The sequence below is a fragment of the Portunus trituberculatus genome, chromosome 22 (genome assembly GCF_017591435.1).
Source record: "Portunus trituberculatus isolate SZX2019 chromosome 22, ASM1759143v1, whole genome shotgun sequence".
NCBI classification, from domain to species: Eukaryota; Metazoa; Arthropoda; class Malacostraca; order Decapoda; family Portunidae; genus Portunus; species Portunus trituberculatus.
The window spans coordinates 810,306-828,004 of NC_059276.1; the positions used below are offsets into that span (position 1 = coordinate 810,306).

The following is a 17,699-nucleotide window of genomic DNA, read 5'->3' on the forward strand; positions in this document are numbered from 1 at the left end:
AAAATTATTAGGCATGTGGCAACACTAAATCAGTGACGACTATTGGCCACCATAATGAACGAAATATTTTCAAATCTCTCATGCGATTTTTTTTTTTTTTTTCTGGATGAAGGGACTCTATTCACATACACACAATTTCGTTCATTTGTAGATAACGTTTTCAGAACTTTCTGAACAATTTTCATGACAGCACATTTCAAACACTGTATATTTGTTTTTTATTTGTACCTAAGAGAATCGGCCATCAGTACTCATGAGGAACCGTTCAGACGGAACCGGTCCCAATTTTCGGAACCGGTTCCAAGCAAGGCGTCTTAGGACCGTCGGAACCGGTTCCAGAACCGGTTCCTGACCAGCCCTACGAAGCCAGTCTCCAGCGGAGGTAGACACGTGCACTCATGGTTCTTGGCACAGGGTTGAAACACGTGTTGCTGGGCTGTTCTGGGTGCTCGCCCGTCTCGGTCTGGGAGTTGTGCCCTCCTTTTTGAGTAGCTGGTTTGCTGCTGGTTAGGCCGTGACGGTGTGGAGCAACGGGTTGGTTGTTCCAGAGGAAAGTGAAGCGGGTTGGCTGCATTTCCCGTGTTTTTGCGTTTGTCCCTCTTGGTGAGTGGCGACGCGGAGAGACACGTTACTGTCTCGTCCCGATTGTTGTTTGTTAGGTGGCCGTGGTCACCAGTGTGTTTTGGTGGGCGGCTGTGTGCCACCACCATCTTTTTGTGTAGTTTCTGTAGTATATTGAGTATAGTGGCCGTAGCCACACACACTGGTTGTCTGGTGTGAAGCTTCATGCTGTCTCCCAGTCGGCGTGCAGTAATCGTCTGCATGACCTGTTAACTACGAGTATCTTGACTCCCTGCGTGGCCGATTGTCACCTTGAGTTGGTAGTTGGGCTTGTGTATACCACCGGATGTGTTATACGCATCGTGTCTCGTAGTAAGCCGTAGGCACGGGGAGTCAGTCTTGACAGGTGCTGTCAGGAGAGGCATTAATACTCCCGTAGATAGATAAAAGTGCACCTGTCTAACATTTTCTAATGAAACTACTTTTTTGGGGGAAGAAGGATAATAGTTCTATTTTCTTAACCATTCCAAACATGTAAAACATTGATTGATTTGCAATGAAAACGGTTACTAGATTCATTCAAAGGACATAAAAAAAAAAAACTAATAAAAATCTTGACTATACCTAAATTAACTAAACCTAACCTAACCAATCTTAAGAAATTTGACAGGAAATTAACTAAACCTTATCTAGCATTGATGATAAGTTTGGTAAGTAAATAAATAAAACCTAACGTAGCCAAATTAAACATAACTAAATCTACATTAACAATTAACTATAAGCAAACCAACTATATGTATATGCTTCTCTAATCTAAATAAATTTTACTAAACCCAACCTGATTAACCTTTATGATAAATTTTGGTAAAACTAATATCTTAGGAGCTAACAATTTTCAGTGATAAATATATGCACCACGGTGTTATAATGTGACCGAATAGTTAGCTGATAACTTTTCTTTTTTGCCACGAGATGTAATAGCACCCTAATCTAACCCACTAACCTCAATGACAGGAAAGTGACAATAGTGAAAATTAACCAAAAATGTATATTATAAGTATATGCAATATGGAATGAATGAAACAAACTATGTCTAATTTGAAAAATGCTAATGTTGCAAAACTTACCTATTGTAGTTGGAGTGTAGGCCAGGCAGAGGTCGAAGATTGTCTTAGAAGCTACTTTTTACTGGGGTAACCACTGTCACCCTCAAGGCGGCATCCAGCTGTCACCGTCCTCCTCTCAAACCCCTGCTAGAGTTCACTTTCCCTAACAATCCTTGCATGCTAGTCCCATATATCATGTCTGCATGGTCTAACTGGTACTTCTTTATCAGTTCTGAGTCAGTTCAGTCAACATATCTCTAAGATCACGAAAACTTCTCAGGTGGCGTCGTCGCTGTCCCACTGCCATGTTGACTTATATGATTCTATCATGGATTCGACATAGCGACGCTATTCCTACTCCCACCCAAACATAATGGGACTTCGAGTTTATGATTAACTTACGTTAGACATAAGACTTATGCTTCATGTAAGTCATGGTGTCCGCCATCTTGTGGATTTATGTTTCAGTTATGTCAAACCATAGTTATATAAATACGGGTCCTGACCTCCATTGACCCTTCCTAATATATAAAAAAAATGTCTAATCATATCCAAACCTCAAGATAAAAACGCGTCCCAGTACTAAAGAGGTTAATAGTGGTGCTACTCAGGGTTCTGTCGTGTCACTCACTCTCTTCCTATTGTTCATCAATGATCTTGTAAACCAGACTTCTTGCCCTATCCACTACTACACTGTTGACACCACCCGACACTTTTCAACGTCTTTTCAGAGAGGACCAAGCCTTCAGGAAGTAAACAGATAATAATAATGAAAATAAATAAATAAATAAATTGGAAAAAAAAGTGTTCATCGTCTCTAAAACTGAATTCCTCTATCTATTCGACACAACACACCAGATATTATGGTTGAATGACATTCAATTGTATTTCTCTGTTTCTCTGCTCCACTGAATATCCCTCTTTTCTTTACTTATAATCTAAACTGAAAATTTCACATAATCGTCTGTAGCTAAAATTTTGTCTGGCCTTCTGATTCGTCTCCGTCAGTTTTTTTCTCTCTCTCTCTCTCTCTCTCTCTCTCTCTCTCTCTCTCTCTCTCTCTCTCTTTTTCTCCACACCCAACTGCTAATTATGTACAGGAGCCTTATCCATTCATGTATGGGTGGTGGAGTGTTCCATACATACTGCTCTCCTAGATAGGGTGGAATCAGAAGCTTTTTGTATCATCAACTCCTTTCTTATAACTTATTGTCTTAGCCGTTTTCTCACTTTCGCAATATGGCATATCTTGCTATCTTCTACTGCTATTTCCATGCTAACTGCCTTGATCTTGTTAACTGCGTGCCTCCCCTCCACCTGCTTCTTCTCACCCCTATTTAGCCACCTACCTAATGCAAGAGTTAACCAGTACTCTCAGTCTTTTATACATTATCTGGTAAACTGTGGATCTCCCTGCCTGGTTTTGTATTTCCATTTACATATGACCTTAATTAATTCAAGAAGAAAGTTTCAAGGTATTTATTTATTTATTTTTCTGGCTAACTGTTTTGGCCAGTTTGTTCTCTCACAAAAATTAAAAAAACTATTAATTAGTAAAGGGTTATCACTTTAGCGATTATCACGATTGTTGTTTTCCTTATCACACCCAGCTCTGACACCCGCATACCATTTCAGTCTAGTCACCATTAACTACTACAGAGTGAGTAAAAGTAAACTTGAGGAGAACTGGTCTATTTCTTTCCTGATAACTGAAAATTGTGCAAGAGCAACATAAATGTGCAACATTACAATATTTGTTAATAACTCGTTTTTAACTCGCTCTTTTCAGTATTTTTTTATTACGCTATCTTACAACAGAAAGTGACAGATAACACAGTCGCAACAAACACCTGGATGATTTTGGCCATGGCTGCGGTGTTCTTCGTGGTTTTAGTCATCATTTTGATCGTTTATCTCCTTCACCTAAAGAGGATGCAACAACGAAGCCCATGTAAGTATAGTTCATAATCTTATGCTTAACTAATTGTTTAACTTTAATGAAGACACTGGCAGTAGACATTACTGACACTCAGTTTTTTTTTTTTTTTTTTTGAAAATCTAAAACAACTCAGTAAGGATAGTTTCTTCTTCTGTCAATCATAAATTTTGTTCGGGAAAAATTTATGAGACAGGAGTCAGTTATGTAGTCCACAGTTATGAAAACATGCAATATTATAAGTAATTCTGCTCATATACATATACTGCTCTCTGAAAACCTCGTCACTTACTCATAAGCAAAAAGGAATCAATAAAAAAATAATTACAAAAAAAAAAAAACAGGAACACACACACACACACACACACACAAAATGTTGCTGAAAGGGAGACTAGTGAGTAGTGAATGATTATACTGTATGTCTTAAAAAAAATGAATACAGTTTACAAAATGAATTTTCAATAGCTTTTAAGCTTTTTTTCATTTATCTATTTATTATTTTTCTATACATATTCTGAGAGCACCAAAACATCGTTCAGAGATTGCCACACAGTCATGTTGATTAATGACGACGATGGTGGCCATCATGAAAGCTTTCTCAACTATATCATCAGATGGTAACCAAGGATAGATAGTGAAGGCTGACAATGTGTTTATGAACAAATCAGTGTTGAAAACTACACATTTAATCTTTAGCTGATACAGTCTCTAGGCAGTTAGGTGTTCTGCGTGGTCTCAATCAGTTTTTCACCCCCTCTCGCAACAGCTAACTCTGTTAATGTATGTAGGTGTTCTATTCATACAGTTCTTTCAGACAGGGGAAAAAAAAAACAACGCCTCTCCTTTAGTCAACTGTCTTCGATCTCTTTCATGCCAACGTTCATATGGCGCCGCTACGATATTTTAATTCAAACAATATATTTTATAAAAACTAAAATCAATTAAAAACAATACAATTAAAAGTAACTAAACATACTAAAACTACAACAAAATTATATAAAACATTAAAATAAATATAATAATATGAAATAAAAAACACAAATTGGGGAGGAGGCCAACTTCTCCCAAAAACCTAAAAACATCATGGCCAAGGGCCAGACACGCCGGTCCGAGGACCTTTGATAGAAAATATATACCGCTATTTCTATCGCGAAACCGGTAGAGGTAGAGGTAGAGGTGTCGTAATTCAATCAAACTAGGGCACTCTACCAGCAGGTGCCGCATCATAAGTGGCACCAGACAGTCATCACAGTAAGGTTGAGGGTCCCTGGTCAACAGGGAACTGGGAACACCAACATGACCAGGGACCCAGCAGAACCCAACACGATATCCTCGGTTGGTAAGCAGATATAGCCACTCCAAAACTGATAAAAACAATGGGTTAAAGGATATAATAGAGGAGAGAGCAGTAAGAACACTACAGGTCACTAAACATTGTAAAAGACGAAACCGGGAAAGTGAAAATTATCTGTAAAGCAATAACTATGACAGACAGATCCGCAGTAAAGATAGATGCCAATGAAGGAAGGCTACCAGACCGGTAGAAGGAAGGAAAAACAACATTAAACCCAACACCTGCATCGAATTTGGAACCATCAGTAAAAACATGGATAGCTTCAGAATGGATAGAATAGTGTTCTATAAACCGTGTGTGGGGCAGAGCTGGCGGGACATCCTTATTGCCATCCATGGCAGGAGGGCATAACGAGACATGGATAAGCTGCCAATAACCAACTCGAGGGAGTCGGAAAGAAAAGACCACAGTCGGGACTATAGTTAAATTCGTCATGAGAGAGACGACTCGAAGACCAAAAGGTCTAGGGAGACTAGGTCGAGTGGCATAAACTTACTATAGTTTGACCATTTTATAAAGGTCACTTAGGCGTTGGCTTTTTTCGGGATTCCCCGGCCTGCGGCGCTGTCAAAACTTGTGCTGGGCAAATTAAGAGATTACAGCCTGTGTCAATGAGAACCTTGCTTCCCACACACACTCTCTCTCTCTCTCTCTCTCCCTCTCTCTCTCTCTCTCTCTCTCTCTCTCTCTCTCTCTCTCTCTCTCTCTCTCCATATAGAATTTACGTTGCATGCAAGTACATTTCTATCAGAGATCTATACTTATTTATAAATTACTAGAATTTGAGAATAAAAAATCTGCCTTTGAGTCAGTCCCTCAGTCTCTCTCTCTCTCTCTCTCTCTCTCTCTCTCTCTCCATATGGAATATACATTTCATGCAAATATATTTATATTAGAGATCTATACTTATATATTACAAAAAAATTGAGAAATAAAGCTGCCTGTCAGTAAGTCTCTCTCTCTCTCTCTCTCTCTCTCTCTCTCTCTCTCTCTCTCTCTCTCTTATCCTGGCTGGTAGCGGGAGAGGAAGTAACCCATCGATTAACACGGTCACTTTGACCTTTGACCTCACTCGGTCAACCAAAGGGATGTGACACCGCTCGGAGGAAACGTTGTCAAGTATTGTTGTGTTTGCAAAAAAAAATTCAAGATATATTAAAAAATAAACACAAATTCCTCTAACTTGTCTTTTTTAGAGCATGACAATGTATATGTACTACAACACCATTCAGTTAATAAGTATTAAGTACCTGACTTGAGGTGCATATTGGTATAAGTGTGACAGCGCCGCAGGCCGGGAAATCCCTGAAAACAAACGCCTTAGTGATCTTCATAAAATGGTCAGACTATAACGCGAAACCTGCAATACCGTCACACAAGGGACCGAATCAGGAAGACGTTGGATGCGAGACCAACATCGGAACAGCGAAGACTGGCGCAGGAGGTCCATCAACCAGAAACCAACATCCACTAGGAGGCTAGGAATTGGAGATGTCCGAAATGCACCCGTAGCCAAGCGAACCCCAGCATGATGCACGGAGTTAAGCAGGCGTAGCCGTGCCTCCGTTGCAGAGTAGATTTCACAACCGTATTCCATCTTGAGAAGGATAAGTGTTCGGTGAAGAAGCAGTAGAGTGGATGGATGGATTTGAGTTTAGGCGCTGCAACAATGAATGTCTTATTGTTAATTATGATTAAGAGTAATTAAAAACAATGAAATTAAAAGTAAATAAAAAATACTAGAAATACAATAAAAAGAAATAAAACATTAAAATAGACATTATAAAATAAAATTCACAGATTGGGTAGAAGGCCAGCTTCCCTAGGTACCTAAACACATCATAGCCAGTGGCCAGCCTAACCTCCCCACATGCTCCGTGTAGTACTGCCAGTTGGACAGGGTTGGAAGCTCTGATCACTTCGCAGTGGTCTGTGCCAGTGAGGAAGGGAGTCAATGCTCCATATGCCTGTGGGAAAAAGTTAACTGGAGGGGACTCAAGGAAGAGTTATCCTCCACCAACTGGGGCGCCACTTTCACAGAAAACGTGAACCACAACGTGGCAACTCTCACCGCTCTTATCCTCTCAGTCTAAGCCAGGCAAGTCCCTCACAGATCATACAAAGCCGATCCACGAGACCAGCCGTGGTTCAGCTACAGGTGCCTGTAAGCTGCTGACAAAAAGTACAAAGCTTGGATTCGCCTGAAGCGTGGACTAACAACACGCCACCAGGCCCAGTACCGCAATATTTGGAAGGATGGATGGATGGATTTTGTTTAAGGCGCCGCAATGGGTGAGGTCATTTCGCGCCGCTTCGATAATTAAAAAAAGACAGAGCAGTAAAAAAAAAAAAAATAATAAATAAAAAAAACAACAACAACTATATAAAGGCTTTTAAAAACAGTAGAGTATCTGAAAACTAAAAAAAGAAAATAAAACTAAATAAATAAATAAATAAACAAATAAATAAAATGCATATAATGAAATAAATATAAAATTCAAAGCTTTGGGAGAAGCCCAGCTTCTCCCAAAAACCTAAAAACGTCATGGCCCTGGGCCAGACACTCTGGTCGGAGGACCTTTGAAATATAATAGACACCGCTATCTTTACCGCGACAGCGGTAGAGGTAGCGGTGTCTTAAGTCAGTCAAACTGGGGCACTCCATTAGTAGGTGCCGCACCGTAAGCGGCACCAAACAGTCATCACAGTAAGGTTGAGGGTCCCTGGTTAGGAGGTACCTTTGTGTAAGGTACGTGTGACCTATACGAAGTCGCGCCAATAAAACTTGTGCACGGCGATCCCGGACATGGGTGTAAGTCCACTGAGGGAATGTGGAAATAGTAACCTCTCCCATTTTCAAGGTTGCGATCCCCGTTAGCCATCTCCTCTGCCAAAATGCTGCAATCGCCACACGAATTGCATGAAATATATCTCGAAACGGAACAGGGGAAGGAGACGGAGCGCGACTTACTGCCTCTTTAGCGAGGCGGTCTGCGTGTTCATTCCGTGGAACACGAACATGACCAGGGACCCAACAGAACCCAACACGATATCCTCGTTGGATAAGAAGATATAGCCACTCCAGGACTGATAAATTCAAAGGGTTAAGGGAGAGAGTGCAAAAGAGAGCAGTAAGAGCACTGCGACAGTCACTAAAAATTGTAAAAGACGACACCGGGAGAGTAAAAATAATCGGTAAAGCTAAAACTATGACAGACAGCTCCGCAGTAAAGACGGAGGGTACCGAAGGAAGGCTGCCACACCGATAAAAAGAAGGGAAAACCACACTAAATCCAACGTTTGCGTCAGATTTGGAACCATCAGTAAAAACGGGGATATCATCAGAATGGATAAAAAAAAGTGTTCTAAAAACCGTGTGTGGGGCAGAGCTGGCAAAAAATCCTTCTTGCCATCTATGGCAGGAGGGCATAATAAAACAACCGGAAGCTGCCAATAGCCAACTCGTGGGAGCCGAAAAGGGTAGACAGGAGTGGGGTCGATGGACAAATCCATCATCAAGTTTGCCACTCGAAGGCCAAAAGGTTTGTGATCGAGTGTCATACGCCTGCGAACGCGAGTCCCGCAACATTGACATACAAGGGACAGAATCGAGAAGACAGTGGGTGCGAAACCAACACTGGAGCATCGAAGACTGGCGCCGGAGGTCGAGCGGCCAGAAACCAGCATCCACTAGAAGGCTAGGTATTGGAGATGTCCGAAATGCACCCGTAGCCAAGCGGACCCCAGCATGGTGTACGGGGTCAAGCGTGCGTAGGCGGGCATCCGTTGCGGATGAATAGATCTCACAGCCGTACTCCAGCTTTGAAAGTATAAGTGTACGGTGAAGAAGCAGCAAAGTGTCCCTGTCCGCACCCCAAGACACCCCCCCAGATGGGAACCGCTTTGTTGTGGTGGGGGGGCTTGCGTGCCCCTGTGACCTGGCGAGCAAGGCTAGAGGGGGCTTAGGCCCCTGCTCTGCCCTTTCGAGGGGGAGAGGGCTACCTATGCTAGTAAGGTCGCCAGTGAGGGGCCAGACTAAATGGTTCCTACGTTGGCTGCCAGTGGACCAGCAGAGCCAGCCGCTGGAGGGATAGCCCAATAGGGGCCGTCCTGTGCTGGATGGTTGGGTGTCCAGGCTGGGATGCTTTGGGAGGTGGGTCTCAGCTCTGTCGTGGACAAACATTCGTATCATGTGGGGCCTGTTTTTAAAATGACTGGTCTGCATGGGGACGAGGTACCCCGTCCACGGCAGCCAGCCCTCCCTCCCATTCTTGTTCCAGTAGGTGGTTTCTCTTGCCCCTGGAGCCATTTTTTTGTGTAACTTTATATATATGGTAAAACACAAAAAAATGTCAGGTTCTCGTGAGGTGGCTGACCTGGCCCGCGAGACGTCATCTTCAGATCTGAATGGGAAGGAGGACTCCCTCCACAAGAGCCTCCCGCAGCAGTCTCCTGTTCTGGGAGTTCTTCTGAGGAACGTATTTCTGCTGCATATGACTCCCTTGTGATGGTAAATGGTAACCCATCATTTTCTTATCACGCCTTGCACTCACTTCTCAAGGTGTATGGTACGGTTTTTCGCATTCTACTTGTTTACGATAAGGACTTTCCGTCTAATCGCTGCTATATAACGTTTCTGTCAAGCGATAAAGCCCGTTTGGCAATAGAACATGTAGCATCACTACCCCTTTCTGGCTCTGGTTTTAAGACAGAACTTCTCCACTCTCGCAATATTTCGGACAGTGACACGGACTACATCCCAAATCTTTTTGACAAGCATTCAGAAAATTCAGTTCTTGAAGTTCGCCAGATCCAGCATCAACGTTGGTTTGTAACCTACTACAGTAATGGGCGCGGGAATTTAAATCACGCCTCCCGGTACTTGTCCAAAGAGATCGACACTATTCCTGAGGGAAACCTCAAGAAATACGGGAAAGGGGTGCTCGTGCGAGCAAAACACTTCACGCAGGCAAGGATGTTGCAACATCTCCCCTGTCCTAATGACAGCATGTTTGAGACTATTAAGGCACATCCCACCTTTAATTACAGTAAAGGTTGTGTGTACAGTCCGGATCTTTACGAATTTCCTGACGAGGAAATACTTGGTATGTGTCCTAACTCAGTCCAGAAGGTGACAAAGATGAAGAATTCTACCAACATGGTCCTTCTCACCTTCTTTGGTTCCACCCTCCCAGACCGTGTTCATATCGGACCTATCAACCTTAGGGTTAGGCGCTTTGTTTCTCGCCCTCTTCAGTGTTTCTCTTGCTATGGGTACGGTCACGGCAAGGGCTCCTGTAGGGAAGCTTCTCGATGTGGTAATTGCTCGGCACTAGATTCACACTCTGAGGAGCATTGCAATGCTACTGCTTACTGTTTCCATTGCCGTGAGGATCACCAGGTACGTTCCAGGCAATGCCCTAGGTATCGCCTGGAGCAGGACATTTTACAGCTTGCTAACTCGCAGTTCATCAGCCTTGGTAGTGCTCACCGCGAACTCCTGTACCGCTAGAAGGACGGTACTGGTGCGACATCTTATGCTTCTTTGGCCGCTCGCTCTTCAGTTGAGTCTGCCGGTCCGAAGACCACTCCTGCTACCTCTCGCTCTGTTGGGGCGGGTGGTCCTGTTTATCTGGCTAACAGGTTTGCCATTTTGTCTAATGACTCGGTTGAGTCATCTCTTAGAAGTGACAAAGAAAAATACGGACTTGACCAAAGTCACCCATGTAGTAGATGTCCATTTGCCACCTGTATCTCCTAAGCCTTTCAAGGGTCTAACTAAGCGGCACCGCGGCTCTGAGGAGTCGTTAGATTTAGCTCAGCATAAGCAGTCTAAGTTTTCTCCCGGTGCACATAATCGTGAGTCCTCCAGGGACCGCTCTGCTAGGGTAGCTCCAGTAGTTTCTGTCCAGCCTTCTGTGACGTCCTCTGTCTCAGATCAGGCTTCATATGATGAGGACGGTCTGAGCATGGAGATGTCCGATGATATTGTCACAGCCGTCCCTCATTGACCCACTGTATCGGAAAGTGCAGTCCTGCGTGATCCTAGTCCTACGAGGACCAGTAAAAGTGATGATAGTTCGCATCACCCACCGATAAGCCGAAAAGCTGCGGTCCAACAACCCGGCACATCTAAACTTGTGGTGTCTTCTCGTCGTTTGATTATTTCTAGTCAGGTCAGTCACGAGCAGCCTCAAAACGCTCGCTCGTCCACTGCACCAAAATAGTCGTCTTCAAGCTTTTACAGTGGAATTCTAAAGGCCTGTCGGAGTTCTCTCCAGCCTGTGTAGCTCTACAAGAGACTATGCTAGGTGATAGTACTTATTCTAGTCCTCCTGGCTATCGTGCCTTTTTTAACACTCCTTTCCCTGACCAGGGCCACCACGGTGGCACAGCTATTCTAGTCCGTCAGGATATACCTGTTATCCCGGTACAACTTAACTCTCCCCTTCAGGTGATTGCTGTTAAGGTCTTTATGGGACGACTGTACACCATCTGCAGTTTATATCTCCTCCTCGGCTTCCTGTCTCCAGGGTGAGCTTGACGGCCTGGTGCGTCAGCTGACTCCGCCTTTTCTTTGTTGGGAGATTTTAACGGCCGTCACCCATTGTGGGATGAAGGTGCTAGTAATCCTCGTGGGGTTTTAATCGGTTCTTTTATTGAGGATGAGGATTGGAGATTTTAAATTCTGGGATGTTACACATTTCCACAGTCCTACTGGGACTTTTACAGCTATCGATCTTTCTCTTTGTACATCTAATTCTTTCCTTGATTTTAATTGGCGAGTCCTACCGGATTTACACGGTAGTGACCACTTTCCGATTTTATTGGAATCTGTGAACTCTGAGCCACAGTCCCGGCCCCACGCTGGGTTTTAGACAAGGCAGATTGGCGTCGATTCACAGACCTTAGCTCTTTTATCCGTCCGCTGGCTGACTTTTCTACTTGTGCTGAGGCTGTTGATTATTTTACCGATTTTTTATTTCTTTAGCGCTTCAGACAATCCCTAGGACGTCAGGTCGCTTTACTAAGCGTCCGTTCCTTGGTGGAACGCAGCATGCACTGCAGCGGTGAAAGAGAAACGGGCAGCTTTCTCTCGTCTCCGGCGACATCGTGGGGACCCGCAGTGCCTGGAAGCTTTTCGGCGCTGCCGAGCTCGGGCCCGCCGCGTTTTGAAAGAGGCACAAAGAGCCTCGTGGAAAGCCTATGTCTCTTCCATAAACGTCCGCACCCTCTTACGGATGTCTTCAACAAAGTCCGCCGAATTGCTGGGAAGTATTCTGCTCCTTCCCCACCAATTTTGTTGTCTGCTGGGCGAACGGTGGCAGATCCTAGGAATGTCGCCGACCTCTTCGCGGAGCACTTTGCCAGTGTTTCCCAGAGGCATCGTGCAGCTCCGGGCGCACGTCACCGCCAGAGAATGGAATCTCTCGGCATAAACTTTTCTTCGGCTGGAGGGGAGTCTTATAATGTCCCTTTCTCTGCTTCCGAGTTGCGGACTGCTTTGTCCCAGGGTCACGACTCTTCTCCTGGGCCAGATGATATACCTTATGCCTTCTTGCGCCACATGTCTGACTCTCCTTTTAACTTTCTTTTAAATCTTTATAATATGATTTGGCATACCGGTGACTTTCCATCTTCTTGGGCTGTGGCAGTGGTTCTCCCATTTCCGAAACCTGGGAAAGATAATCTCCAGGCTACGAACTACCGTCCTATATTTTTGACATCCTGCATTTGTAAAGTTTTAGAAAAGATGGTAAATATAAGATTCATGTGGTACTTTGAGAGGGGAAAGTACTTGTCATCGGTACAGTACGGCTCTATGTGTCTTTTTCGAAACGCGGGGGGCCCGAGCTAGGCAGCGCTGAAAAGCTTCCAGACACTGCGGGTCTCCACGATGTCGCCGGAGACGAGAGAAAACTGCCCGTTTCTCTTTCACCGCTGCAGTGCATCCTGCGTTCCAATAAGGAACGGGGCGCTTAATAAAGCGACCTGATGTCGTAGGGATTGTCTGGAGCGCTACTGAAATTTTAAATAATCGGTAAAATAATCAACAGCTTCAGCACAAGTAGAAAAGTCAACCAGCGGACGGATAAAAGAGCTAAGGTCTGTGAATCGAGGCTAATCTGCCTTGTCTAAAACCCAGCGTGGGAGCCGGGACTGTGGCTCTGATTTCACAGATTCTAATAAAATCGGAAAATGGTCACTACCGTGTAAGTCTGGTAGGACCCGCCAATTAAAATTGAGTAAAGAATTAGAAGTACAAATAGAAAGATCGATAGCCGTAAAAGTCCCAGTAGGACTATGGAAATGTGTAACATCCCCATAATTTAAAACCTCCAATCCCTAATCCTCAATAAAAGAACCGATTAAAACCCCACGAGGATTACTAGCACCTTCATTCCACAATGTGTGACGGCCGTTAAAATCTCCCAACAAGAGGAATGGCGAAGGTAGCTGACGCATCAGGCCGTCAAGCTCACCCCTGGAGACAGGAAGCCGAGGAGGGAGATATAAACTGCAGATGGTGTACAGTCGTCCCATAAAGACCTTAACAGCAACCACTTAAAGGGGAGAATTAACTTGTACCGGGATAACAGGTATATCCTCACAGACTAGAATAGCTGTGACACCGTGGTGGCCCTGGTCAGGGAAAGGAGTATTAAAAAAGGCACGATAGCCAGGAAGACTAGAATAAGTGCTATCACCTATCATAGTCTCTTGTAGAGTTACACAGACTGGAGAGAACTCCGACAGCTAAGCTCGGAGTTCCTCCTACAAGGCGGGAAGGCCTCTACAGTTCAAGAGTAGACGCTTGAGGACGACTATTTGGGTGCAGTGGACGACCGAGCCTTTTGAGGCTGCCTGTGACTGACCTGACTAGAAATAATCAAACGACGAGAAGACACCTGGGGTTGAGATGTGCCAAGTTGTTGGACAACAGTCTTTCGGCTTATTGGTTGGTGATGCGAACTATCATCACTTTTACCGGTCCTCGGAGGACGAGGATCAGGCAGGACTGCATTTTCTGATACCGTGGGTCCACGAGGGACGGCTGTGACAATATCATCGGACGTCTCCATGCTCAGACCGTCCTCATCACAAGGAGCCCGATCTGAGACGGAGGGCGTGACAGGAGGCTGGACAGAAACTACTGGAGCTACCATTGCAGAACGGTCACTCGAGGACTCACGATCACGTACACTGGAAGAAACTTTAGACTGTTTAGGCTGAGCTAAATTTATCGACTCCGCGGAGCCGCGGTTCCGTTTGGTCAGGCCCTTCAAAGACTTAGGCAATACAGATGGCAAATGGACATCTACTACATGGCTGACTTTGGTCAAGTCCGTATTTGTCTCGTCAGTTCTAAGAGTTGACTCAACCGAGTCATCGGACAATAGGGCAAACCTATGATGCCACACTCTCAAACAGCAGAGAAGAGGCAGTGAACATAATTGATGTCACCAACCGCCAGTTTCGTAAAATCATGGTCTGGAGGAAAAGGTGGGAAGTCAAGTTTGCTGTCGAAAAATCTCAGGCCTTTGTCAACTTATGCTAATATATATATATATATATATATATATATATATATATATATATATATATATATATATATATATATATATATATATATATATATATATATATATATATATATATATTTTTTTTTTTTTTTTTTTTTCCTTTTTTTTTGAAAATGCAGAATTTTAATGAATTTGGTGGTTGTGTAGCAAGACCCCAGAAAAACAAACGCTGCCCTGAACGCGCTTTGTGTTGCTGGTGACACTACTGATGTATATATATATATATATATATATATATATATATATATATATATATATATATATATATATATATATATATATATATACACATATATATATATATATATATATATATATATATATATATATATATATATATATATATATATATATATATATATATATATATATATATATATATATATATATATATATATATATATATATATATATATATATATATATATATATATATATATATATATATATATATATATATATATATATATATATTATTCGTGAAAGGTCTGGCCATTATAAAACAAGTAACTCTACCTACTTATTGTATTATTCTCATAATCATATTTCTAATGCGCTTTATACTTAGCCAATGTTTCCACTTCATATATCACACCAGTATGCAACTAGTGCAGAATTTTTCAATACTTGTGGTGATCTTTCCATGTTTCTATATAATGTTTTAATAATAATGAGCTCATTCATTCACATACCCACAGCACAAGATGGTAGCGCAATCCAGATTGATAAAGGTAGTATCCTCACCAACTCCCCGCCCACGGTTTTGCTGGTATACTCCCCATGCCTCCACCAGGAAATGTCTGTGCTATCCACCAAATTACAAAACAAGACAATGCTTAAGGTCAGTGAACTAATTGATATATTTTGGATTGTTTACCTGAACGAAGTTTCTCTTTCTTTCCATTCTGTCCCACTGTCTCTTTCCAAGAAAAAAAAATGCATCACTGTTCATGAAACAAATATAATTTTAAAGAAAAGTCTATTCTCCCAAGCATATGCACACCTGCGAAAAAAAAATACTCAACATTATTTGGCTTTTTTTTTATTAACTTTCTCTTCCAAATTTTACTAACATTTGTTGAGCTGCATGGGTTGATTGTGGCCCGCAGGCTGTAGCTTACCTACACCTGTCCTAAGCAACTTAATAACTTGAGGGTCATGTCTAACCTTTGGCATACTTATAAGTTTTTACTTGAGACGGATTCACTATCACGTTCATTTCCAGAGTGACTTCGTCAACAATGAAGCTGATAATTTATGATTGCTCATGGTCAACTACAGGTTTGGATGGTAGTCCACCACTCTTTCTCATCCTTTCCCGAATTTGAACAACATTCTCTTTTTTTGGCTTTGAAAAGGATAATCAGGTGATAAATGTTATGTGATACGTAGAATGTGAATAAATAAACATTTTCATTAATTGCGTAGAAAATGATAGTGATAAGAATAATGTAAACGCAAAAAATCCAATACCCAAAAAATGATAGTCAGAGGATGTCAAAAAGAGACTTGTATATTAAGACAGTGCCAAAAGAACGAAATGTAAAATATTAAATTCTTTGTGTCAGAATTCTTCCATATTTTCTTTAGATGTTGGATGGAACTGGAAGACCATATCCTGATGCATTGAAGTGGTTCGTCACACTCTGCCAGGCCTCTTTCTTCTTTCGATCAGACGGATGTCATGGTTCTTATCAAATAAAGACTTCTTTTCTTCAATGAGAAATATTAGCAATGTCCTCTTATTCCGAGTTATTTATTGGTGAGATTTCCTTTACCAGTATCCATTTCCTATGTCTTGTGACCACGTGTAGCACCAAGAAGTCTTGTATGAATACTGATAACAGTTTTGCGAACATGTGCTGCATCAATGAGTGCACTTATACTGCACCTTTGAACTCCCCGCCTCAAATATGTAAACAAATCCTCACCAGATGTACCATCTGAATCTATATTCTTTGTCTAGGACTACCGACCACAATCTTTCCCTTAAAAGTGCTCTAAATATACCAACTTTGGATGGCTTGCTTACCTTCCGTTACTGCAAAAAAATAGGGCCAATATTTTGAGACCCTATATTTATTTTCTAGCATAAGGCATACGACTCAGATCGCTTAACTTCATAGAAGCTGGTTTAGATAGAAAATATATGTGAAGTCTAGTTTAGATTGTAAGTAGAGGGCAAACTGAGGGTATTCATTTTAGAAGACAGTTACAGTTGAGTGTCATTGAAGAAGATAAAGGGATAGTTGTCTGGAAGGTTGTGTTGAATTGATAAATGGAGAAATTGAGTCTGAGACATTGAACACTATTACATTATCTCTGCCCAGTCAGAAATTTTAGAGAGATCAGAAGTCATGCGTTCTATGATTTGTTTACTTTCTGAGGAGTTTGTCTTCTCTGTAAGAACGTGGGAAAGCGTAGAGTGGTATCATCAGTGTTAAGGCTGGTTTACACGTGTCAATATGTGGCTGGAAATGCTAGTCGCTAGAAATATCGACAGAGCCCTCCTATCCAGAACACGTTCACACATAGCGGCTGGGATATATCGACTGGTTGGCCTACATTTCTTATACGAGTGTACATCTCAATGAAAGGCTATGCACAATTACACCCCCATTTGGGAACCGCCTTGTCGTGATGGGGGTGCTTGCGTGCCCCTGTGACCTGGCGAGCTAGGCTAGAGGGGGCTTAGACCCCTGCTCTGCCCTTTCGAGGGGGAGAGGGCTACCCATGCTAGTACGGTCGCCAGTGAGGGGCCAGACTAAATGGTTCTTACGTAGGCTGCCAAAGGACCAGCGGAGCCACCCACTGGAGGGATCGCCCAATAGGGGCCGTCCTGTGCTGGATGAATAGGTGTCCAGGCTGGGATGCTTTGGGGGTGGGCCCACAGCTCTGTCGTGGACAAACATTCGTATCATGTGGGGCTTTTTTTAAAACGACGGGTCCGCATGGGGACGAGGTACCCCGTCCACGGCAGCCAGCGCTCTCTCCCATTGTAGTCTCAGTAGGTGGATTCCCTTACCTCTGGAGCCAATCTTTTGTGTAACTGTTTTTTTTATGGGAAAACACAAAAAATATTCAGGTTCTCGTGAGGTGGCTGACCTGGCCCACGGGACGTCATCTTCAGGTCTGAGTAAGGAAGAGGATTCCCCTCC

At 42.8% G+C, this 17,699-nt stretch overlaps 1 protein-coding gene across 2 annotated transcripts in view; it reads left to right on the forward strand.

Annotated features, from left to right (window-relative positions):
* The window catches only part of LOC123507353, a 146,852-nt gene that overhangs the window by 92,252 nt on the left and 36,901 nt on the right, over positions 1–17,699 (forward strand). For both annotated transcript variants that reach the window (XM_045260136.1, XM_045260137.1), the window contains 2 exons: positions 3,486–3,618; positions 15,240–15,382. In XM_045260136.1, coding sequence (XP_045116071.1) covers positions 3,486–3,618; positions 15,240–15,382 — 276 coding nt within the window. The remainder of the gene's footprint in view (positions 1–3,485; positions 3,619–15,239; positions 15,383–17,699) is intronic.